Source organism: Eptatretus burgeri, chromosome 4 (assembly GCF_056783735.1).
Source record: "Eptatretus burgeri isolate ZD-2024b chromosome 4, Ebu_testis_v1, whole genome shotgun sequence".
NCBI lineage: Eukaryota > Metazoa > Chordata > Myxini > Myxiniformes > Myxinidae > Eptatretus > Eptatretus burgeri.
The window spans coordinates 16,795,520-16,821,764 of NC_140964.1; the positions used below are offsets into that span (position 1 = coordinate 16,795,520).

Consider the following 26,245-nt stretch of genomic DNA (forward strand, 5'->3'; position numbering starts at 1 on the left):
ATTTTAAAAAAAATTATATTAATACTCCGTACTATTGGCATATTAATATTAATAAGCCTTAATCGAGTACAACGGAGACAAACAAACGACGATTATTTTTTCGCTCGATGTCGTCATTTCCTGTCTCGAGTCTTCCCGGTCCAGTCGCCATTAACGAAGGAAGAGGAGGCCTTTGGTCGAGGAACGGGTGGCGTGTTTTTCGTGTGGTTTTTTTTTTGCATTTTAACCCACAGAAACGATGCAGGTTTGTGGTAGATTTGTTTATTTGTGTGTTTTCCGTTCGTGCACAAGCCATGATGAACTTAGAACTGATACGACGTGAGCTTCGCGTTTTATTCTGGAGATTTTTTTTTTTCTTTTCCCTCCAAAGCCTCGGGCCTAGTGAAGTCTCGATGACGTTTGTACATTTTGTCACGGGCAGATTTGATACGAAATGAATCCTATTTATTAATAGGACTATTTATGATCGGGACGTGTTGAAGTGGCCGCGAAACGCGTGTTACTGGAACGAAGAGTTCGCGAAATGGCGGCAAAACGAGGGAGGAGCTTCTCTCCTCGTACCTGCACTGTTGTTTGTCTTTTTTTTTTACATTTTTTAAATTTATTATTATTATTGTTTGTTTAATTTTTAACACTTCCTTTCCGGCACACGGTATAATTTCGCACATTTTCCTTTAATCTCTAATCATTCTATTCGAATTCACGCCCCCCCCCCTTTTCCACCCCTTCCCCCTTTTCCATCCCCCTCTTCCTTTTCTTATTGAACCGCTTGTCATTTTGACCTCTGATCCTTCCGTGTCGTTGTCCTGAGATTATCCCCATCTTTCCTGCACCTCCCTCTAATTCTCTATTATTGGTTATTTGGTTTCATGGTTCTTTTTCTCAAAAGTTTGGGAGTGGGGGTGGGTGGGGGGTGGGGGTGAAGTGATGCATAATAATTATGGAATAATCTTAATTGATATGTCGATGTTCCACAGCATGGGAAACTGGTTTCGAACGTGTTGGTCCAGTTTTTCACGTTAATATTTGTGCACCCTTTTATTTTAGGGCGGCAGCTATGACAGCCCTCCAGATGAGCAACTGCGGAAACTTTTCGTCGGTGGTCTCAGCTTCGAGACCACAGATGAGAGCATGAGGCAGTACTTTGAGCAGTGGGGCACTCTCACGGACTGTGTGGTATGTTCATACTCCATTGGATATTTGTGTGCTTTCCCCACCCATTCCCCTTGCTCTTTTTGTCCACGAAGAAGTCCACTTACCTCCCACCCGACCCCACACTCCCCCCCCCCCCCATTCATTGTTGGCTCACCTGGACTTTGGTCAGGTGAGCTTGTGCGATGTCGCAGTGTCTGTTGCTGAGCGAGCAAGTCAGTCGGTCCATAAACACTTCAGTCATTATCGCTTAGAGTTTAAGCGATAATGACTCGAGTGATTATGGACCGACTGACTTACTGAGAATGATTTTTTTTGAATGAATCGTGGAGGTAAATTTTGGTTTCAGCCTTAAACCAAACACGATTTTGATGAAACTTTGCCACAAGCTTTATATCCGGTGCCAAAGGAATATCTGTGCTCATTTAGGGAGTAGATGGGGGGGGTGGAGGAGGAGGGGTTGACCGTTTCTCTCCCACCTCCCCCCCCCCCATTAAAAAAGATGTATTTGCTCTCTTCTTGAAAACTACTCACACAATTTCAATGAAACTCAACTACATCCATCATAACCCGTAATGTACCAAAGTGTATCGACAGCATTGAAATCTGTGCTCATTGGGGGGGAGGGCCCTCGCCATCAGCCCTCTAAAATAGGTATTTGTTCTCTTCTCTGAAACTACACGCACAATTTCAATGAAACGACCATGACGTTCATCACCTGTGATGCGAGATTTATTTAATTTTTAAAGTGATTCTTCATCATTGAGAGATGGGGCCAAAAATGAGATGTAGCATGATACCTCAAAAATGTATTGGGCCCGATATGTTCTCGTGGATCGGGCATTACGTGGTGGAGGTATGTGCTCCACCGAGTGCCCTTCTAGTTTTACATGTCTTTTGCAGGTAATGCGAGACCCCCTACTCAAGCGTTCCCGTGGATTTGGCTTTGTGACGTACGGCACTACTGATGAGGTAGATGCAGCCATGGAAGCTCGTCCGCACACGCTCGACGGCCGAACAGTGGAGGCCAAGCGAGCGATATCTCGTGAGGTATAAAATTATCCGATTGTTTGATTGACATTTTGATTTGAACAAAAATTGTTTCTGTGTTACCTGACTGATTCTGCTGTTTCAGGATTCCCTCAAACCCGGCGCGCACCTGAAGGTGAAGAAAATTTTTGTTGGAGGAATTCGTGAAGACACAAATGAAGACCACCTTCGAGATTACTTTGGGAAGTTTGGAGAAATCGAGAGTGTGGAGGTGATGACTGACCGCCAAAGTGGTAAAATGAGGGGCTTTGGATTCGTCACCTTCAATGACCATGACGTCGTCGATAAGATAATTGGTATGTAATTGTGTGCCAACGCTCGTCGTCCAAATGGCTATTGACTTGTGTTTCTCCTGTGGAATGGCAATGAATTTATATTTATTTATTTATTTTTACAGTTCAGAAATACCACGATGTTAATTTCCACAAAGCGGAGGTACGGAAGGCACTTTCAAGGCAGGAGATGAACAACGTTGGAGGTCAAAGAAACAGTAAGTGATCCTATAGGTAGAGCTTGTGGCAGCAGCTCCTGTGTTTTTTTAAAAATATATATTATTTTTTATTTTTCTCAGTACCTGCACATTTACAAATGTTGCCTGTTTTGCAGTGCGTAACTTCGGCCCACGGGGTGGATTTGGAGGACGCCCAGGTTTTGGAGGTCGTGGAGGTAAATTTGTTGTTTAATTGGCTCTAAGTTCTTTCTTTTTTAACAAATGGAGGTAAACATGTAATAGTTGATTCTGAACAATGCACTTTGCTCTGCCATCAGCCCAGATAACTTGTATAAATATAATAAACACATGCTCTTTTATTTTTTGCTCACCATTTATTTTTTTCTTGCAGGTGGCTATGGTGGGGGTGGTGGTGGTGGTGGCGGCTATGGAGATAACTACAATGGGTATGGTGGAGGTAAGTTGTTTATACTGTCGTGTCCACGCCGGTTAAGACTGACCTGGACGGATAGCCAAACGATTTCCCTTGGAGGCGAACAGCCGAGTTCCCTGGAGATTATGGCGCACGTGGGACTGGAGGCGGCGAGGGTGTGCACCAGAGGAGCTCACCAGTGCAGAGGCCAAGGGCTTGTACTCGAACCCACAACGAATAGACAGACGCAAGCAATCTTAATAAATAGGACTTTAATGAACATGAATCAAGTATTCAGAAAAGGAATAATTCGAAGCGTAATATTGAAAATAAATCAAAGCATGAGGGAATGAAATGTGAGGTTATCTTCAGCTTAAAGTCGAGGCACCCTCCACACACAGTTACAAAAATGAACAAGGGGAAAAAACGATGAAACAAAAGAAAAATCCCTCCTTTATTCCAGCACTTGGCCTCGTCCAGAGATTATCCTTTTTGGATCTGGCGTCGTCGAAACCGCGTCATCACTGTGTGGGAAACTGCACCCGAAAATGGCGCCAAGCTGCTCTCTGTGCGGGAATCGTACGTGAGGTATTCACGTGGCGGTATTCAATGCCAGGGCTCAAACCACAATGCAGCTTTTCACGAGCGAATAAGCCAACCGTTCCTCTCTTGCACCAGGTCCGTTCACCACGATCGCACACCTTCCTCGACCATACGACAAGACCATTTCTGAGGCCCCGTGATAAGGCCACGGGGCACGCTCTTCTTCCTTCAGAAACGTACACTCTTCACGACTCAGCCGAACAGTTAATAGCTAGCATTTTGCTCCAGCGTGCTAACAAATTTTCCTCGGCGCAAACACGAGAATCATGCAGCCGCCTTCACCGTGTGGAGGGAAAGCCAGCAAGGTTGATCCTTTTGCCTTCAATCGAGTACCTCACACAACTGTACTCTCCCCAGAACATTCTGACCTCACGCCCATCCATCATCTACCCCAGGAGCGTGGTTTGCTAGTTGTTATTCCTGGAGGCGGGGTTTTTGCCTGCTTGGAACGTTCGGCTCGGTTGTTTTAATGACGTGATTCCTTTTTATCGCCGGTCTTGTAAATGCAAAAACATAGGGAAAGGTTACAGGGGCAATCACACATTGGGAGAAATTATCCTTGATCCCGACCGAATTAACACAGCACCGCCCACTGTGTGTGGTGACACGTAATAATCTTAAGCTGACAGTTTCCTTCAATTACATCGAGATGTCTCCTCGTCCTTGTACCATGCTGCTCTATGTCATCTTCTTTTCTTCTTCTTTTTCCTCCTCTTCCTCTTATGCTTTGTGTTAATCCATGATGCAACCAAGTCTGATTTGTGGGTTCTAATCCCAATTAAAATTTTAATGGTTACAATGAGCTTGATTGCTTCAAATCGGTCATCAAATTTACCCATTGTTCCATTTTCGCTCATTTCACTGTGAAAGCAGCTGTGCCTGTAGATTGTGAGCTGAACGTTTTGTGCATTTTTATCCAACTTTGGCAATTAACAAGTACAGTCAACCTTTTAATATCGCGGGGCAACCTCTTGTGTATCTTTGTATTTTAGGTATCGCTGGGCTTAATTTTGACCAGTCGTGGTTTTTGAGCTGACTTGTGACAATTATCTTGCTGAGCATGGACAAAAGTGATGTATTTTATTTATTCCGTGGTTTACAGAGCTCCAGAACAGATTTATAAAAAACGTCCACAGCTTACAAATTGAAACGATTTAAGAGATTAATCTGGGAGGAATGGTGGGGGCTTTTGACACATTTCGGAAGGGAAGGGCCGTGTTTAATCTGCTTCAATGCAGCAGGAGACTTCTTCATAAAGCCAATTTTTATATATATATTTTTTGTGTTTATTTCAATTTTGATGTGTTGAATTCTGGCTGCTGCCCACCCTCCTTTATATTTTCTTGAAGTTCATGAAACTAACCACCTTTTTCCCATAGGCCCTTGGTTGTTGTTGCATAGCCCTGGACAGTTCTCTCAAACAAGTCCATGACAAGGAGGGTACACCGCCCTTCTTCCCACCCATGGTGCACTGAATCCTGTGGGCGAGGAAGTTGTTCTGAAACAACTTGCCTACTCTTCCTGGAAGGCAAATCTGACTGAAGGCAATATCAGTGCATTCCAAAAAGCCTGCAACAAGTGTGTGTCCACTCTCAGGAGAGCCATAAAACATCTGTCCAACCCAAGAATTAACTTTCAAACTCATCTCCCTCCTCTAAAACCTGGTGGCACCTCAAGTCTTCTCTGGAGTATGCTCCCCCTCCATCCCTTCCCTCTTCAAATGACACCACAGCCAACTGCTTGTGAGAATGCCAAATGTCTCAATTCTGTGTTCACTTCCAAATCTTGTGTCCCCAGCCCCTCATTCTCAGTACCCACCCATCCCTGTCATATCCAAATTCTGTTGGACTCTGTGTCTTGCTTTTGAGAAGGTTCTTTCAAAGCTCAACTCTGACTCTGCAGCTGGACCGGACGGCATTAGTTCACATGTCATGGAATCCATCATCGAAGTTGATATGAACTCCTTCCTTTTATCCAACTCCCTCATCTCAGATCACCAATTTGGTTTCAGACCAGGTCGCTCCACCATGAAAATGTTGCTTCGACACACCCAATAATGTATGGAGGCTCTCAATGTCAGACTTGAGATTAGCGCTGTCTCTGGACATACATACCTCTTGCTTTTGATAGTCTGACATCCTGCCTTCCTTTCCAAACTCTCTCCCTATGGCATCCAAGGCCAACTCAACACAAGGCTTACTGACTTCAACGACGACTCTCGTAGCCAGCTTGCGGCTCTAAACAGAATCCTTTCATCTCCTGTACCTGTCATGGATGGAGGGGCCCCAGGGCAGTGTTCTGGGCTCAGTCCTACTCCTGATCTTTATAAATGAGCTCTCTGACTTTGGAAAATCCCCTTTGAAATTTGCTGATGACTCCACCCTCTGCCGTGACATCCCTCATCCTGCAGACAGGCAGGCTGCAGCCTCTTCCCTATCTTCAGACCTTGGGGGGGGGGGGGAAAGAAAAATCACCATATGGTCAAAAACTTGGAATATGTCTTTCAATCCTGACAAATCTCACACACTCGTTCTCTCTAAAAGGATTGTCTGGGAAACCCTTCTGTCCACTTTCTTATCCGTCATCTTGAGGAAGTTCAGTCGTTCAAACTCCCAGGTGTCACTGTCAGCCATGATCTTTCTTGGGCAAATCACGTTTAAAAGTTGGCCTCCAAAGCTAGCCCCCGATTGGGCATCCTCCGTCATACAAGCTCCTATCCACCAATTAGGCCTTCATCCACAGCTTGATGAAGTACTGCTATCCTCTCCAGGCGAGCTCCTCTGCCTCACATCTTTCTCAGATTGACGCCATGGAAACCAAGGCCTTTATGATTATTGGAATATCCTGCGATGAAGCTGAGCCAGTGTCTATCACTTCACCATCACAGACAGGTCAGTGGTCTGTCTTCTACCGCCTCCTTTATAGACTTGCACCCTCTGCTCTTTGTGTGCTTTGTTCCACCCCCCCCCCCAAGTTTCTGCAGGGCTCACACGGTCCATCATGAACCCCCCTCTTTGTGGAGCTATCTATATTCAGGTTAACTATTGCTCACCTCCACTCAATTGTTCTTTTTCTTTTTTTTTTTTTCTCACCACCTGTGGAACCAACTTCCACACTCTTCAATCGCATTCTTCCATCCAGGTCTTCAAGATATCTGTTCACCACCATCTCAGATCGTCCCCAATCCAAAACCATGATCTTTTGTACCCTCTTTTTACCCCATCTCAATCCCCCCTCGATCCAAATTTCCACCTCCTTGGAGTTTCCTTCTGTATCAATTTTGTGGATCCTATCCTGCCATGCATTCCTCCCAACACCCATTGTTTTACAAAGTCTCCCTCCTAGGCCATCAGCCATGGCTCAGAAAGTGCCTGAAAAACAAGTTTCGTTCCACTCATCTGGGGGGGGGGGGGTAGACAAAACCTTGATGATATGATAGTCTTCTTCTTTCGGCTGCTCCCGTTCGGCGTCGCCACAGCGCATAATCCGTATGATCCGCATAGTGATTTGGCACATGTTTTACGCCAGATGCCCTTCCTGACGCAACCCTGGTCGCCTCTTACAACACAGGGATATGGTACACCTATTTTAACCAGGGTATACACCGGCCCAGTACACTGGTACTCGTTTCACCGACCTCGGAAGGATGACGGGCTGAGTCAACCCCCTGGTGTATTAATTCAGTGGCCCAACGGGGCTTGAACTCAGGACCTTTTGGATCCGAAGCCGCTGCCCGAACCACTGCGCCAACACCAGGATCTTGATGATATGATAGTATATATCCAAAAGTTCTCCACTCAAATAGCTGCAGTTATTGTGTATTTTCATCTTGAAAATCGATGCATTCCCCGAGCTCTCATTTAAATTTTCTCCACAAGGATCACGTGTGGGCCACGTGATGACTCGACAGCCAATAGATCGGCTGACACCGTATGCAAATTACGTCATACTGTCATGTGACCAGCTAAGTTGTCCAAAATGGCAGCTTCCTGCAGGGAGGAAATCGCCGGCAACTGATCGGCGATTTATGGGTAATTTTTGATGAATATGGCCAGTGAGGACACTCCCCAGTGTATTATTCACCAGGACAATGTAGCCAACATAAGATGGGATAAATGGAGAGAAAGTGTCAACAAATGGCTCGTCTTAGACGGTCACGAACGACGTTTAGCCGAGAGTGCCGGCGCGGGAGGACTAACTTCGATCATGGGCCAATTGTACCCAGAGTGCCGGTATAAAGATTTCAAGCTACCCCCTTTCAAGTTACCTCCCAGTAATCTGAAATCGATCTCAAGTTACCCCTGGGGGTAGCTTGAAATCGATTTCATCCTCCCCCCTACGATTTCAGATTACCCCCCTCAAAACATTTCTTTATGTATGCTTATTGACAAAAATAGTGATTTAATTGTTATTGAAAACGAATTAGGGAAAAACCATTGACCACATGACAGCCTTTAAAGAGTTTGCAATGAATTTTGATTTTATTATGAATGATTTTATTTTAATATTGTTATTAATTGAAATCAGTATTTGTCATACAGTTATAGTTTTTGCCACATTTTTATGAAATCCTTCTTTGATATAGTTGATCCAAATAGACATACTGGTATATATTTTTAACCAACTCAAGACTATATTTACAATTATGGAAACAATGCAATAAAATCAATGTAGAAGAAAGGCAATGAAAACAGCTTATTTTTAATTCACAATTTAGTTGTGGTGGTGGTGGTATGGCAGCTGAGCTGCCGGGGTAGCTATCATTTCTTGAAGCGCGACTGTGTCTCTGATGCAGTGCCCCTCGACCAGTACACACACTGGAACTGGTATTCATTTCTCCGACCTCGGAAGGATGACAGGCTGAGTCAACCCCCTGGTGCATTAATTCAGCGACCGACGGGGATTGAACTCAGGACCCTAGGATCCCAAGTCACCTAACCACTGAGCCAACACCAGGCTACGCACTCAGCCTGTCATCCTTCCGAAGTTGGCGAAATGAGTACCAGCTCCAGTGTGTGTACTGGTAGAGGGGCACTGCATCAGAGACACAGTCGCGCTTCAAGAAATGATAGCTACCCCGGCAGCTAAGCTGCCATATGACCACCACCACCACCACCACAACGAAATTGTGAATTAAAAAATAATCTGTTTTCATTGCCTTTCTTATACATTGATTTTATTGCGTTGTTTCCATAATTGAAAATACGAGTACGTGCCCGTAAAAAAAAAAAAAAAAAATTCATAAAGAAATATTCAAACCGCGAGCAAGAAACAACAACCACACAGGCCGTTTCTTCGCTCTCGCGTGCCCGTACGTGCGTGGCCCGGAAGTTCGCATATTATTCGCAGTTACGATTATTCGCAATTTAGTTTTCATGCCCACATATTCAATTAGCACCAACCTATTTTGCCTTTTCGCAATGTCATCGCAAGGAAAAACAAAAAGAGAGAAGAGAAAAAAATTACTTCCTGGTTCGGAGCACACCAGCTCACTCTGATGTTACCGAAATTTATGCACCGTCTAATATGGAAACGATAATAACTTGGGGCATTGTGTTTATCTATAAATGCGCATAAGAAATCGAGAAATTATTACAACACACGAAGTCATCACTCTCCAGAAGCCCGTACGTTGTAACCCGTAATGGGGAACGCGGCTGAGCTTCCCTTCCCCATCGGCCATGCCCACGCAACGTGTCTTGTCATTGGTTTGGTAAATAAATGGCCATAACTTGGGAGGCACTTGTCCGATTAATATCAAACATTGAAAAGGCACATCCTCAGGTCCCCAGCAATATACCTGGCAAGTTTCAATGAGATCGGACCAGTGGTTGTCGAGAAACAGCGGACACACGGACATGGACCACACGCACGCACAGGCACACGCACGCACAGGCACACGCACGCACAGGCACACGCACGCACAGGCACACGCACGCACAGGCACACGCACGCACAGGCACGCGCACGCACAGGCACGCGCACGCACAGGCACGCGCACGCACAGGCACGCGCACGCACAGGCACGCGCACGCACACGCACGCACAGGCACACGCACGCACAGGCACACGCACGCACAGGCACACGCACGCACAGGCACACGCACGGACACACAGACACAGACACACAGACACAGACACACAGACAGACAGACAGACAGACACACACACAGACACAGACACACACACACACACAGACACAGACACACACACAGACACACACACACACAGACAGACAGACAGACAGACAGACACACGCACACACACAGACATTGCTGGAATTATAGATAGATAGTCTGAGTTGGTTAAAAAAATATATAACAGTATGCCTATTTGGATCAACTATATCAAAGAAGGATTTCATAAAAATTTAGCAAAAACTATAACTCTGAGAAAAACTGATTTCAACAAATAACAATAAAAATAAAATCAAAATTCTTTGCAAACTATTTAAAGGCTGTCACGTGGTCAATGGTTTTTTTCCCCTAATTCGTTTTCAATATGAATTAAATTACTATTTTTTGTAAATAAACATGCATAAATAAATGTTTTGAGGTGGGGGGGGGGGGTAATCTGAAATCGTAGGGGGTGGGATGAAATAGATTTCAAGCTACCCCCAGGGGTAATAGGCGGGTGCTAATAACTGAAAAATGAGGCCAACGTCAAACAAATTGCAACAGAAATGAAAACTGCTGAACGAGTCGTACACCCTTCGGGAATAATAATGTCCAAAATCGACTCGAATCTGCCAGGGACAAATTACCTCATTAACATAATTTCAAAATTGCCACCATCTACCAGATTATGGGCTAAAAACTTAAATTTGTTTTCATTTACCACGTTTTCCTGACCATATACGCATAGGAAATGAGATTTCATCACGAAACAATGAGGATAATATGTGAAAACCGGCACTCGAAATAATAATATGTATATGACGTCGGTATGTGCCAGATTCCGGACACGGAGGATGACGACATCAGTGACGTCATTGATATGAGAGGAAGAAGAAAATGATGAATGTTGCTTTTTGGACGATCGTAATAATGGATTGGGATTACGGACTGAGACTGTATGTTGCTCTGATTAGCTCTCCAGATAAGTGTTCTCTGGCGAATGGCTGGTGTGACGTATCGATAATGCCCATTGCGTGCAGTGCTTTCTTACCGTCCAATAACCAGGGATTCCTTCCGGTCAGCATTGTCACAGACGAACTGACGAAAATGTCCGTTCCCACTCATTAAGGAACGCACTGCATCGTTTTCTATGTCCATTGTAAGTGGAACTTGAGCTGCTGCACACGATTCGAACTTTAATACTTCAGCGTATGAAGGGCAAAACCCATGGCTATACAGTGTCAATCAAGAATTTAGACCCGAAATAATGATGCAATTGAACTGCTAATCCAACTTGCAATGGTGCCAATGCCGCTCTCGGTCGGATCGCTTGTACCAAGCACTGTCCCAATGAAACAGTCTTCAAAGCCTTTGTCTTGACAGAGATCAGTTCATCCATCAGTAACTTCAATGAATCCGGTAGAAACTCCAGCATTTTATCCACAGACTCCAAATCTGTATGATCCGGATAGTGCTCTTTGTCGTATATGTTGCACTTCTCGATTGTCTCACTCCTGATTATCACTGCGGCCACTGATATTATCCGGCATTTCTCAGATTCCGTGTCACCAGTACAGTGGGGGGTGTCATTAAATTTCTGCAAAATTTTCGACAGTTGTATTGAAAGTGACCACATTGGCTCTTCCATGTACATTTGAGATAGTAACTGTGTCTCCGAGCGTGTCCGTCAAACGCTGTTTGATATATTGGCAGCTGTATGGAGTTTCACATATTGCTCCCATTGCAGCGCACATGTCTGGAATTGTCCACTGTACTTCATCATCACCAATCATCTCGTCTAAAACAATTAAGACAGCATTCTCGGTGAGGACATCTTTTGGCCTACCTGCTCGCTTCCCTGGCGTTTCCTCATGCAAAAACTTCATCGGGATTTGCTTTCCAGTTCGGAAGTTCACGCTTCAAATTTGATGATATACGGCGTCGGCTGCCGATGTTATCCTACCCATGACTGTTGTGGCCCACCTGTCTTTCCTTTCGTCGCACACCTTCAATATAGATAGCTTCCTGGAACTCTAAGGTTCTCACAGTTAATGCGAGCTTCAGTCTGAAGTCCTTTACCAAAATCTCACCTCCACATAAGCAGCAGTCACTCATGAAAGTGAACTGGGCCTGGGATCTTCGCTTCATTGGACTGTGTATTGCACTTCCTGCAGACTGGCGCTTACGGCGGTCCTGCTCGATGAGCTTTTTGTTGCAGAAACGACTTCTACAAGCAACGTACCTTCTCCCCTGGTCAAACATTAATGGTCAAATCACGTAGGACGGAAGCAGTATTTATTCCATCAGCTCCTTTCTCTGTTAACAAGGCAATCTGGTCTCCATTATCAACGCTAACTCCACACACAGCACAGTCCCGTCCCTCCATTACCGGAACAGTTCCGTCTACCAATCAGACGCACGACAAGGCCATATAAAATGTAAGTGCTTATCATCCAAGCCAGCGCTTCGTGAAAAAAATCGAATATTTTTCTGCATTTTTTTTTATCAAAAAAATCCGATAAAAATCGCGTTCAAAATTGGGAAAACAATGATCGGAATGAGCAGATGATATTAAAGGGGGTCAAAAGTGACCGTTCATTATATTCATTTGGAAATATGGAATATAAATAGCGACTCGAATTTCGGAATCGTCCATTTTTAAAGAAAAAAAAATCATAATCAAAAATAAAATTCGTTCCCACGCAAGCAAACATTGAAAAGGAAAGGATGATAACCAGCTACATTACATTATATGACCTTACAACACTCTAATCTGTACGTGATATGAGGAATTCGCTTCGCATAGACAATTGCTGACCGAAAATCGAGTTGGAGTGTTGGTAAACAAATTCTGTTACCATGGTTATCCACCATTGTTCTGCACGGATATCAGGCATATCATACCACTCCATTGGTTTCCGCGTGGGGAAGAAAAGTGGAAAAATAAACATTTGTCCCCGGCAGATTCGAGTAGATTTTGGATATATATATATATATATATATATATATATATATATATATATATATATATATATATATATATATATATATATATATATATATATATATATATTGTTGCGGATTTGCGCCCGCCGGCGTGCGAACGGCCACGTAACTCGAATCGCGGCACGTCGCCCACCGGACGGACAATCCCGTCGTGACCCTCTCGGACTAACGCCGGGAACTAGTCACGGGTGGGCCTTTCGGCCTCACCACGATCGTGCCAATCGGCCCCCGCGTGGGATAGGGTTGCTCGCCAAATTCGACCTACCTAAGTACCCACACGGAGGGTAGACCGGGCGATCGCACCTCGCCGCAGGTCGACTTCAGACACGGGCCACTTTAAGCGACCCGTTCCGTACTATCGGGATAACCGAGCGGTGTTATCGTCAACCTGGACGGTTCGATTAATTATCGGGCGTTTTAGCCCACGACCAACCCTTTACGTGAAGTAAGATGGAGATTCAATAAAGGAAAAGACGAAGCGAAACGGGAAAACAGTTCAACATAAAGCACATTTATTTCGCGATGAACGGAAAGCACACATATACAATTACACCAAAAGCAAATGTAAAAGAAGAAGAAACACACAATAATACACAAAAAGCAAATGTAAAAGCAAAAGACAATGCAGAGCTAACCGACTACCGAGCACACGGCAACACTTATACAGTTTTACTTCACAGACGGTGCCGACAACACGTATACTCAAAGCAAAAGAAAAAGGGACCACCCTCCACTATGAGGGGGCAGACGGCCTGGGGCCGAGACCACGTCGAGCCTACCCGTCTGGTGATGAGCCGCAAAATGGCGCTGGCGCCCCGACTCCGCGGGCCTCGCTGGGACTGCCTGGTATGGGGTGGGAACGGGGCCCCCTTCTCGCACTATCTCAGCGCGGGGGGAAACAGGAGGGGGTTGTTGATGCTTGGGGGAAGGAGGATATCTCCGTCTCGGGTCCCGCGACAAGCGTCTCCACCACGACCTCTGTCGCGTTGCCGGCCTCTCCCCTCCGCAGCTCCCCGACTCTGACACGAGCACCCCCTCGACCGCCTTCGCCGCCGCCGCCGCCACCTCTCCAACTCTCCACAGCTCCGTCCAACTGCCTTCTCCGACTCCTCTCTTGACTGGCTCTTCCCAACTCCACCGACTGACTACTACTACTTCTTTTCCCAACTCCACCGACTCCGAACTTGACTGACTACTACTGCTTCTTCTTCCCAACTCCACCGACTGCGAACTGCCCCGTTTCGCGAGCGAACGCAGCCCTTTATAGCCCCTGGGGCCTCGCTCCTTCGCCTTCGACCCTTTACCTTCGACCCTTCACCTCTGGCTGGCTCCCCATTGGACCGAGGAAAAGTGGGTGTGAATGCTTTTTGATCCATGAATTTGCATATAGCGATATTACTCCAACGCACCTGGAGGCGGGGCCAAATCGCCCACGCTCGCCGATAGGACGGAACAGAAGTGGGCGTGAGTCGTTTTTGATCCGTTTTCTTCGGAAAGGCTGTGATGTTTCTGCACACGCTGCTCGGTGCGCGCCCTGCACGAGTCCAGTATCGGTGCCCACAAGCGACGCGGAAATGGCGGTGATGCGATGGTTGCGAGAGCGAGATGTGACGGTAAAGGTCGTGGCTGTTGGCGTTGTTGTTGTTGTGAAGCGGCGTTGCGGCTGGTGGTTGTTGTGTGATGGCTGTTGAGACGTGGTTGGTGGTGGTAGTAATGGCGGCTGGTCCAAAATAAAGATAGTAAAAGAAAAACGGCTATCTAGAAGGGTCGCAGCCCGAATGAATGACATTTATTCCCTCGAAACAACGGGTTTGGGCCTAACTACACATATACTTAGAGATATCTCACCTAAGGGACCTGAATGGTGGTTTGCGAATTTCGTCAACCACAACAATATATATATATATATATATATATATATATATATATATATATATATATATATATATATATATATATATATATATATATATATATATATATATATATATATATATATATATATATATATATATATATATATATATATATATATATATATATTATCTGTGGGGGTCCTTCATAATGGAATAGGTTTAGTTTCTGTTGCAATTTGTTTGACGTATTACTATATCTTTCTCCGCCTCTAACTTGAAATCTATTTCAGATTACCGGGAGGTAACTTGAAAGGGGGGGGGGGGGTAGCTTGAAATCTTTACACCAGCACTCCGGTTACAATTGGCCCATGATCGAAGTTAGTCCTCCCGCGCCGGCACTCTCGGCTAAACGTCGTTCGTGACCGTCTAAGACTTTCTATTTGTTGACACTTTCTCTCCATTTATCCCATCTTACAGACGTAAAACGTTTGATTTCTTCACTCACTACATTGTCCTGGTGAATAATACACTGGGGAGCGTCCTCACTGGCCATATTCATCAAAAATTACCCATAAATCGCCGATCAGCTGTCGGTGATTTCCTCGATGCAGGAAGCTGCCATTTTGGACAACTTTGCTGGTCACATGACAGTATGACGTAATTTGCATACGGTGTCAGCCGATCTATTGGCTGTCGAGTCATCACGTGGCCCACACGTGATCCTTGTGGAGAAAATTTAAATGAGAGCTCGGGGAATGCATCGATTTTCAAGATGAAAATACACAATAACTGCAGCTATTTGAGTGGAGAACTTTTGGATACGTATGTATTTGGATATATACTATCATATTATCAAGGTTTTTGTGTACCCCCCCCCCCCCGATGAGTGGAACAAAAATGCACGATACAGCTTACGGCTGATGGCCTATCCCTCTTCGTCTCCTCTGCTGTTGGTCTCGCTCTCTCGCTCTCTCTCTCCTGTTGCTTTGTATCCTGTTATGTCCTGATCCGTTTCGTGTACTAGGTCTTCCCAAGCCTCAATTATGTCCACAAGAATCAACAAACAAAACAATGCATAAAGCTTAACAGTCCCATTCTTCCCTTGCTTCAAAAAAAAATCATTTATTTTTCTAGTTTTCTGTCATTTGGGTCATTCTCACATAACTGGCAGAATCAGGAGGTGGTAACGTTGGAAAATTCTTTGAACAAGATTAAAAATTTTCAGGTCCGAATGTGGCAAATGGGACATAGTTACCTTCGCATTCTGCGAAAGGTTATGTTTTGGTCGCTGTGTATTTATATATTTGTGAATATGTGTGTTTGTTTGTTATTCGCATAACTCAGAAAGTATAAAACCGAATTGCATGAAAATTGGTGTGATGATTCGTGATTATCCAAGGACGATTTGATTAGATTTTGGGAGCGATCGGGTCAAAGGTCAAGGTCATGAAAGGTCAAAAACAAACTTTTGAGCATAACTTCCTTAATAAGACAGCTATCGACATGCAACCAATGCCATATTGCTCCATGACAAAATACCTTTCGGGTACGTGGTGTCAGATTTGACGTGATGTCATCAGAAGTGCGTCAAAATGACATTACAAGATGACGTAAATTTTCAATTTTCGACCTCGTCAGTTTTGATCATACCGTTTTGTAGGACTTACCTTAAGGACGTCACACACCAAATTTGACGTCGTTCGGACTGACCGTTATGATGTCATTGACGTTTGAACATGACGTTTTTTCAATTGTGGCTAAAATGTCCTGATATTTTATATTCAAATATCTATGTAATTTGTAAAGGAAATTGTCCCAAATCCAGGCATAATGATCATTACCAAAAGATCTGCTTATTTATGAACAGGTTTTGCAAATTAACTCTATGGTCAGGGTCACACTCAAGGTGAAAATATACTTGTAGGCATAACTTCAGATCTAATAGAGCTATTGACATGAAACCAACGTTAAAATGTTCCGTGAAATAAGAGCTTTCAGGATGGTAGTCTGCGATTGGTGGTGACGTCATTGGAAGTGCGTCAAAATGACGTCACAAGATGACGTCATTTTTAAACTTTCGATTTTTTTCAGTGTTTATCATTCCATTTTGTTGGACTGCCCTCAATGACGTCTAACACCAAATTTGACGTCCATCGGACTGATGGTTGTGACGTCATAGACGTTTTTAAATGACGTTTTTCAAATGTGCCCGGAAAAAAGTAGCGGCGGCGAAGGTATGCGCTCTACCGAGTGCCCGTTCTAGTTTCAGGTGTATTTGATGAAAGCAGTGCTGAATTACCTCTCGTATAGCCGATTTTTCACCGCGATTTCAGTGCTTCATGGCCGTCATGTCATTACCGTAACGGAAATGAAAGGGCTTGTATATCCGACAATGATGTTTTCAAGAGACGTTAAAGATGCCAAGAATATTCTATCTCCATCATGTTTATTGAGAAACATAAGAAAAAGTTGTCATCAATAAGAAATCAATATCACCATGTTCGATGATAAATCGTGGACATTAAGTGCAAAAATCATTACTGTAACACAAATCATCATAATTGCAACGAAACTAAAACGTTACGGTAATGGTGTTACGGTAATGACGAAATCGACATACAACGCTTCGTAGTGGCCAGACCGGGAAGCAGACACACCGTGAATTGTCATAAACTTTAGCATTAAAAAGCATTCGCTATGTTAGTGTACATAATATCTGTTGAAATTCATATGTATGGTCAATCAGGCATGTGCGGTCATGACGTTGAATAAGCATACGGACTCACCTTGCCAACTTTTGAGGAGTTTTTGCATCCAAACTGCACGACCAAACTTGAAAAATAATTCTAAAATGGCGGTACAAGAACCGAACGTCACGATCACGTGCCATGATCGCTTAATTGGCTCACAGTTCTAACATTCACTGGTAGGGTGTTTTCGTTACGGTAATGACAAATTTGAGTGATGGGCACAAAATCCACTGTATTGCAAAACTTGTACAGTTTTCGGTGGTATTTAGACTCTAATACCGAAGATATTGTATTAAGAAGGAACCCTACATGAATTCTCGTAAAATTCGGAGAATTTATTGACTCTTTTTGGGGGCATGAACATGGTACTGTGGGTATTGTGACTGCAAAAATTGCATCAGACTGAGAGAACGTACTTATTTTTTCCTATTTATTGTTAATTTATGATCTCAAACGGCGGGATTATTTGAACGCTACCCAGGGCAAAGATATATGGTCCATAACTTCGCCGAAAATGCCTGAAATTTCATGAAATGAGGCCACTTAAAGACATGTGACATCAATCTGTCAATTATGTGAGAATGACCCATTTAGGAACCGGGTTACCCATTACTCTGATATATTTAAATGCTGTCCCATGTTGGCTGTGTATCAACTGGCAGTTGTATCTTGTGAAATTGTTATTCACCTGATGTTAGTATAATAAAGACCAATGGTCATTTGATCGCTTGGTGACATGCTTGTGCAGGTGGAGGATTTTCTGGTGGTTATGGCGATCGTGGTGGGTATGGTGGTGGAGGCTATGGTCCGAGTGGAGGGGGAGGATTTGGAGGTGGCTATGATAATTACGGCGGGGGTCCAGGATACGGCGGTGAGAATTTTGTTTGATTTATTTATTTAATGTACCTTTTTCTGATTGATATGTGGTGGGAACAATGTGCAGTCATGGCTGAAAGCTCGTTAAATTTAAGAAGGCCTTGCATGGCCGCTCTTATCATTAATGGACCTCCAAACAAACTGAAATTTTAGTTCGTGTTGTGGTTCATGTAATCTGGATTAGCGATTTGTAGTAATATAAAACAGAGGTCGCAGCTCCTGGGAGAGAAAAAAAATTTGGGCAAAGGGTATTTTAAATAGATGGCCAAGAACGTACAAACGAAGCATGAGTTTAAAATTCCATCGAGGAGTTGCATATTAAGAGGGGAAACAGGATCTTGACAACAAAGACGGCTCGGAGGTAGAGAGATAGTAACGTGACAGTCGACCGCAGACCTTGAGAGCAGAATGGGAAGGAGAAAGCTGTGGTTCAGCGACTGCAATTGAATTTATTAAGTCTGACACTGCCTCACAATTTCAGAATTTCTTGCTCAAAATCTGTCCTCTTACATTTCATAATGCTATGCTACTGATTTTTACAGGTGGCTATGGTGGTGGTGGTGGTGGCGGCGGTGGTGGAGGTGGTGGAGGCTATGGTGGAAATGACTTTGGAAACTACAGCCAGCAGTCATCAAACTATGGACCAATGAAAGGTGGAGGATATGGAGGAAGGAGCTCTGGGGGCCCGTATGGTGGTAGGTGTTGTTGAAATTGACCTAAAATAAGCCACTTTATGTAGGGGAAGCTCTTTGGATATAGGCTCAGCGTGTCACTCACTGCTTTATCGGCTAGACCATTCTTTTCCCCCTTTTGCTTGTTTCAAGCAACTGGTGACAGTTTGATTCTTGTCAGGCCTGCACTGCCATGTTTGAGTATTTTATTGTCACACAGTGAGTTGCAAAAGCTTCAGTGAATCACGTTGTTTCCTCATACCGTGTAGGTGCATACGGGTCCATGGGAGGTGGTTACAGCAGTGGGCGTGGAAGATATTAACAGGCGGAATAATTTCAGGTGACGGTTTGCTTTTGATGGCCATCATATCATTTGCATTGGTACATAAATGACTACAAACTCGTGTGGGAATTGCTTGATTGTCGGAATAGTTCCACTTCTAAGTTTGCAGCAGCAAAAGTTTAGTTTGTGCAAATGTTGCACATTTCCGATCAGTTGATCCAATCTGTGCTTTGTTAAATACCCACTTGGCCCGCTGCGCAGTATTTTACAGTTGTGTCCGTATGTTCGCATCCCAACAGGGCACAGTGTATGTAGGACGACCCAAGATTACCAGGACAGCTACAGTAAATTTCTCAGCATTGTCAGCGCAGATTGCCAGAGACCAGAGAGGCGGTGGGCAGGGCAGGCACAACTGTGGCACTGCTTCAACATCTAGCCCATCATGATTTTTGAAACACGAGCCTCCCCCACCCTCCAGCCCGGACTCTGCACCCCCTTCGCTTCCTTTAGCTGTGCAGAAATACAAATGCTCTAGAATACCTTGTCCGGTAGAATAAAGTACCTGCTTTGCTCACTGGTCACCCTCTCGGTTGGTTTTATTATTTTTTTTTTCTTAATTGAAGCTTATTTTGTTTCCTTTAGCAACTGTGCCGCAATGTTGGATGTTAGCATAATCCCGAGTTGTTGTAGATGAATATGGCAGATGTTAAAGAGATTTTTGTACGCGATTTGCGTAGGCATTGTGCGTCTTGTGTTCGACTTTTTAAAACGATAACAAGGCGTCGGGTTTGTTATAATCTAGTTAGTGTTTCTATTGCATGTATTTTTATTTTTAATGGGCAGGGGAAGCGTTATTGTACAAAACTTTTCCATTGTCATTGCAGAAGTGGGCTGGACTAAATGGTTTTTTTTGGTTTTTTTTTTTATTATTTTTTTATTTTCAATTTTTTTTTTCCTTCCCTTCCCCCCCCCCCCCACCCTCCTATCCTCGCATTGGTTTATAAGATGCAAATCTTGGATTGAAATGCGTAGGCTAATAAAGATGTCCTTGTACATGTTATAGTTGAGCAGTGGTATTTGGCGTCTGTTGCAAAGGCAACGGCCGTCTGCATGTTGGTTATTCGTTTTGCGCAGATGTTTGCTATTTACAAGCATTAGGGGCTATCCATATATTACGTACGCATGAAGACTGGAGGGAATTTCGGTGGGGGTGGGGGGGGACTGTTCTTACTAGTGTATGTATTGCTTTGGGGGGAAGGGGCAGTTTGTTTCTCAATTTCCGCCATACTTGCGTATCTAATATGTAAACTACAAATAGAAAAATCAGCAAAAAGATGCGCAATTGCACTCTGAACACATTTAGATGTATTGCTTTAGAAGGTTGCAGTTTGTATCCAGAGGAAGAGTGTCCAGGAAGCTTTGACAAGACGAGGACAGCAAAGGAAGGAACTAGCTGATTGAAGCCAGTGATTTGCACAGCTTTTCGTGGTTCCTTCAAGTCTTCGGCCAATGGAATGCGTTTCTTCGGAGGTCACCATCTCGACCACTGACCCCAGGATCTCTGGGCTAGGTTGCTACTGTAGCAGCGGGGGTAGTGACAGCCCTCAGCGTTGCCTTTAGCAAGTGGATACGACAGCTGGTAGTGCAGGCAGCACCTTGCCTAAGACACGTTTATACATGGTATAGGTAAGCCCTTTCATGAAGTATAACCGGTTTTAAAAGTATTTGACAAAAATGATGGCTTTTTTGTTTCTTTTGTTTTTCATTACTGAATGCATTTTCATTTCCCAGGTTGGAGAGGGGATGTGCTGTTCTACTTTGGTAAGTATGAACGGAGCTGGATCTTTTAATTTCTCTTGTTTGTCATTTTGCAATAAAAATCTATGCAATTCGAAACAGACTTGTGCCTTTTTCTTTTAATTAAAGCTGCTTTGAAGACTATTGCCCATCAGGATGGTGCAGAGGTGGTGGACTTACCTTTGAGCTATCTTGTCTTGGTTTGATTCTCCCGATTCCAAATCGTCGAATGGGTGCTGCTTCTCAAAGCACTATCTCTCAGATCGAGATTAAGCTGGTTGTCCAACCTGCTACTATTACTGGATGCTGAAGGTACCAACAGGGTCTTTCGATGAAGAGTAGGCGAGTTATCACCAGCACCTTGAACACCTTTCAAATTCCTGGACCTGAATCTGCTCCGTTCAAACGGTTCATGAAAGACTGGCCGATCTTACCCCTCGGCTGCTGATCCCTCAAGATTGTGGGTAATATTTTCTGTGACTGTTGAAGTCATGGTTGTCGTCCTCGAAGGCATGCTATTAAAATAACATGCACTGACATTTTCTGACAAAATTCTTTTCAAGGTTTTTCACTTTTATGAGCTGTGTTGATCACCAACCTCAGCAAATGCTATTCCACAAATTAGGTGAATGATATGAGACCCCAGGAGAGCTGATAGTAAGTACTGCAACACTGTGACTTTTTTCCTTCTCCTATTTTCTTAAGGGGTGAGGTCCAATGGTACCAAGCTTTCTGCTCTGCCTCAACCACAATACTCCACTCTCTTACCATCCCCACCTTATTGATATCCCTCCTCACACAATCTTCCATTCTCAACGATGGTCTCCCTCTTTTTCTCTTATCTTGCTCCATAAACCTTTCCTAGCTTTGCTGTTCTCTCTTCCTGCATCTGCACCAAGTGTCCAGCCTACTTCAGCTGGATATTTGTCAAGCTCATCTGCACACCAATCTTCTCCCTTAGTTCTTCCTTCCTCCTATCCACTCTCGTCACTCCTGCAATCCTGACCCAGTTGTTCTTGCAGATCTTTCATCCCTGTTATCTCCGTCAGTGCCACCGTTTCAAGACTAAAGGTAGGCCGGCGTCACTCAAGTCACCATAACTTTTCCTTTCAGTTTCCTGAATATATTTATATCTGCAATTACTCTATATACCTTCCTTCACTCATTCACACTCGCCTAAATACTCTGCCTTCGACCTACTATCCCCGGTCACTGTTCTCCCCAGATACTCAAACCTATCTTCCTGTCTGATCTCCCCCTTACAACCTGATATTTATTTATTTTCTTTGCTGCCTGACCCACATCATCTCAGTCTTTTCCATACTCATCTTCAGCCCATTTTTCTCAAATGTCTTCTTCCATTCCCCCAGTACTTCGTGCATCAGCCCATCTTCTCTCGCCACAACAGCCAGATCATCTGCATTACAACATCATCCTCCCGAGAATGCCTTTCTTCTTTACCCTCCTACTTGTGAGCACCATCACCATGATAAACATGAGTGAGCTGAGAGCTTCCCTGCCTCAAACTGATGTTCATTCTGAACTCCGACATCCTTGGACCAACCAAAACTCTTCCCTTTGTTCTCTTTGTACATCCCTTTCACCCACCTAACTTCTGCTTCCGGCACTCCCATCCACATTAGTGTCGCTATTGCCATCTCTCTCGGGACAGTGTCGTAAGCCTTCTCCAGGTCCACAAATCCCAATGTCATTTCACCTTTCACCTCATATTGGCATTTCCTCCAATCCATATCAGCACAATTAGCCCTTTCCTTCAATCCTCTGGAGTCAAGCCCCCTCATACATTCATCAGCTTTTTGTCCAACTGACTCCTCCTGCAGCAACTATCGTCACTTCCTGATGCTCTTCCCTTTGTCGTCTTTCCTGCTGTCCACATCTCCTCCGTGATCTCTACTACCTCCATTTTCCCATCTCGGCTCTCAAACACAGAAACTCCATTTTGTTGTTTCTTCCTACCTGGTTCAATAGCTTCTTAAAACATCCTTCACATACCTTCAATACTGCACCCCCCCGTCACGAACCTCCTTGCACCATCCTTGATCACCGCACCCCCCTCCCCAACCCCATTCACGTCCTTGCTATCATCTCTGTCACGAGCCAATTTATAGATCATTTTCATCCCACTATCCTCCTCCAACTTGTTATACACCTTTTCAATATCATTCCTTGCCTTATCCACAGTTCTCCTTGCTGCTTTCTTATTTTGCCCAATCAGGTGTATTAACCCTGCATCTGGTTGTCCCCCTCTATCCTTGATCTTCTTGCAAACTTCTTTCGTCTCCCCAACTGCCTTCACTATTTCCTCCATCCACCATACCTGATTTCTGCCCCAAATTGACGATGCACTCTTTCTTGATGTCCTTCCACACAAAACTTCCACAATTCCCCTAAATGGCTCTCCCTAGTTCTTGTATTCTTCCTCCAAACCTCCTGGCTTCTTCGTTAAGTTCCTCATACCTGGCCCTCACCCTCTCCTTGTACTCGACAGCGACATTGTCCCTGCACTGCCCCTACCTAATCATCTTCCTGTTCTTGTTACACATAACAAACACCACCAGCTTGTGCTCTGTGGTGACATGCTCTCCCCCCATTGCCTTACAATTCTTGATCCTCCATAACTGTCGCTTCCTCACCACCTGCAAAACCCTGTTCTGTTCGATACTTTCCACTCCTGAAAGTAATTTTGTGGCTGCCTTTCTAAAAGAACGAACCAGCTTTTGCCATCCCATTGCTTGCCACCAGCTCCCAACCCTCTTTTTCTTCGTTCCCCAACCAAATTTACCAAAACATTCCTCCTTCACCTAGTTCCTCTACTCCCACATGCGTGTTGAAGTTCCATGCAATGTCAGGCATCGCCTCCAGTTCAACCGTTCCCATTATCCTCTCCGCCTCGCCCTGTCGCCTTTCATTTGGTCTCCTGCACACACCACTTCCAACCTCCTCTGCATCATCTTCATGACCTCAACTCCTCTCCCCTCTTCCACATTCAAGCTACCTATTTTGACCTCTCTTCTAAACCGCTGTCTGCCTTGCAGAGCAAGTTCCATCTTGATCAGTTTTGGACATCCAGGTCATCAATCAACAGTGCTGACCTGCTGGACCTACATGTTGATATTTCAGTGACCTGCTGGACTAAGACGTCCATGTAACTATCGGGGATGCCTCTTTTTGGTGGTTGTACCACCTTACCCTCACCCCCAAATGCAAGTTGAGGGCCAAATCTTCCCCATTCTTCTTGGTTTCATTTGGGCCGAGCGGTTCTTATGGACCGGCCCTTTCCCTCTTGTCTGTCTTTTTCTTCTCCCCCCCCTCTCTCTCCCTCACACTCATTCAACATTCAACTGTCGTGCCCGACTTCTCTCGAACAAGCCCTTTGCTTGGATAACTGTCTGGGTCTATACAACTACATCATTCCTGCTGTCACCCTATGTGTGAGTGCTTGTGTGCGCACACGTACATGCACATACACACACTGAGGTGGATACTTTGAGACCTTGAAGGTCTGTTCCATCTCCTGAAATCCACCCAAGTGTAGAGATAGCAGCCAACAGCAACTTGCACATGTACACGTGCATACGCACACAGAGGGAGACACTTTGCAACCTGGGAGGGCTCTGTTTCACCTTCTAAAACCTGTACATGAAGATTACAATCATCGACAGACACGCCTCTTCGCCACTCACCCTCCCATTTGTTCTCATTTTCACCCTCAACACACCTCTCAACCACCTGATTCCTCTCACCCCCCCTGCCTCCACTTCACTCCCTTTTCTATCTCTCCAAGTTTTGTTTTTGATTTTTTTTAATCTTTTTTTTTCTTGGTAAACATGTTTTTCACAATTCTCATCGCTTAGTTTGACCCTCAACCACCACACCCTATCCTCCTCCTTCATGCTGCTCCTTCATCCTGCTCCTCGGAAAGTGCCACTGGGTGTGCCACCCAGTTTTAATTGAGAGCTCCTTGAGCTCCCCTCTCAACAATGCCGAATGACAAAAACAAGAAAAATCAGAGATTGTATACCCTCACCAGGACTTGTTTTGTGTGGTGTTTGCGTACTGGTGTGTTATATAATTAATAATGCATAACTAAAACTGCTGGAAGTGATGACCAGGTACCAAGATGTCCTGCTTTGATTGGACACTTAACCCTGTCCAATGACGTTTATTATTAAAATAAATTATATTCAAATCAAATGGAAGACCAAATAGGTACAGTCCGACATTGGAGTCATCAGAAATAACTCGAACAAGCAAAGATGGTCATCAAGAGGAACTTGGTTAGGATTCAGGTTTCAGCTGCTGCTCCTCGAACCTCAATCCCATCCACGTGCAGCCGAGTGAGCTTTATTCAAAAAGAACCAATATCAAAAAAATTAAATGATTTTTGCTGCCCGACCATGCTTCCGATCAGGTTCAAATTTAAAACCTATATCCCCCAACACTACCAGATCATAAGTTTCATGTCGATCGATGAAGTGGTTCAAGAGATAATTATTTATTTATTTTTAAAAAGATTTTTGTTGAATCCAACATGGCTGTCAGACTGTAACCCAGGGGTCTCCAACCTTTTTGGGCAGAGGGCCACAAAACCAAAGTGGTGAGGTGCGGAGGGCCGCACCCCAAAAAAGGACGCCAAATTCAGAAAAAAGTATATAATTAATCTGCGGAAATTTAAACAAAAATTAGTGCTGAATATATTTTTCTTGCCAATGAATATGATAAATGAATAATCGTGTTAAAAACACGTGTCTAATATGAATCAAAATTACAGAACGCTTTGATCATTGACCCTGACAAATTGGCAGTGTAGCGGGCCGCATTGTAATGTAAACTTAATATGGCACCGCAGGCCGCATAAATCTGTCTTGGGGGCCGCATGTGGCCCGCGGGCCACAGGTTGGAGACCCCTGGTGTAACCTATGATGTCGGCGGGTGAACGTTTTGTTCCTCATGGATAGGCGGTCATACCTGTACAGTTTCGCTTTGATCTGTTCAACCGTTTCAGTGATTTTTTTTTTTTTGGTTTTTTAAAAATATGGTTGACTAACCACGTGCTTGATGTTATCAACTCTTTTCTGTGGATAAATTTATCCTTAGATGACTCATTTTCATACTGATTGGATGTGACGTTTGATGTATGCAATTATGACATTACGAAGGCACCGATGACAAAAATGAATAAATCTTCCCCATGAGGAGTA

The 26,245-nt window shown here is 44.2% G+C and overlaps 1 protein-coding gene across 11 annotated transcripts; it reads left to right on the plus strand.

The window, feature by feature from the left end:
- Positions 1–95: 95 nt before the first annotated feature.
- Positions 96–26,245, plus strand: LOC147027544 (heterogeneous nuclear ribonucleoprotein A1-like). 11 transcript variants are annotated; one of them, XR_015057104.1, is made up of 13 exons: positions 96–244; positions 1,048–1,176; positions 2,056–2,202; positions 2,288–2,498; positions 2,600–2,692; positions 2,809–2,868; positions 3,045–3,110; positions 18,145–18,267; positions 18,815–18,967; positions 19,213–19,283; positions 21,018–21,047; positions 21,153–22,094; positions 22,394–26,245. XR_015057104.1 is itself a non-coding variant. In XM_085877025.1 (12 exons), exons 1-10 carry the CDS (start codon positions 239–241, stop codon positions 19,263–19,265), a joined length of 1,041 nt encoding a protein of 346 aa, XP_085733151.1. In that variant the 5' UTR covers positions 96–238; the 3' UTR covers positions 19,266–19,283; positions 21,018–21,047; positions 21,153–26,245. The 11 variants fall into 11 exon arrangements, 9 of the variants coding, with proteins under 9 accessions (XP_085733151.1, XP_085733153.1, XP_085733152.1 ...); XR_015057105.1 differs by having other exon boundaries at positions 24,080–26,245; XM_085877025.1 differs by having other exon boundaries at positions 21,153–26,245.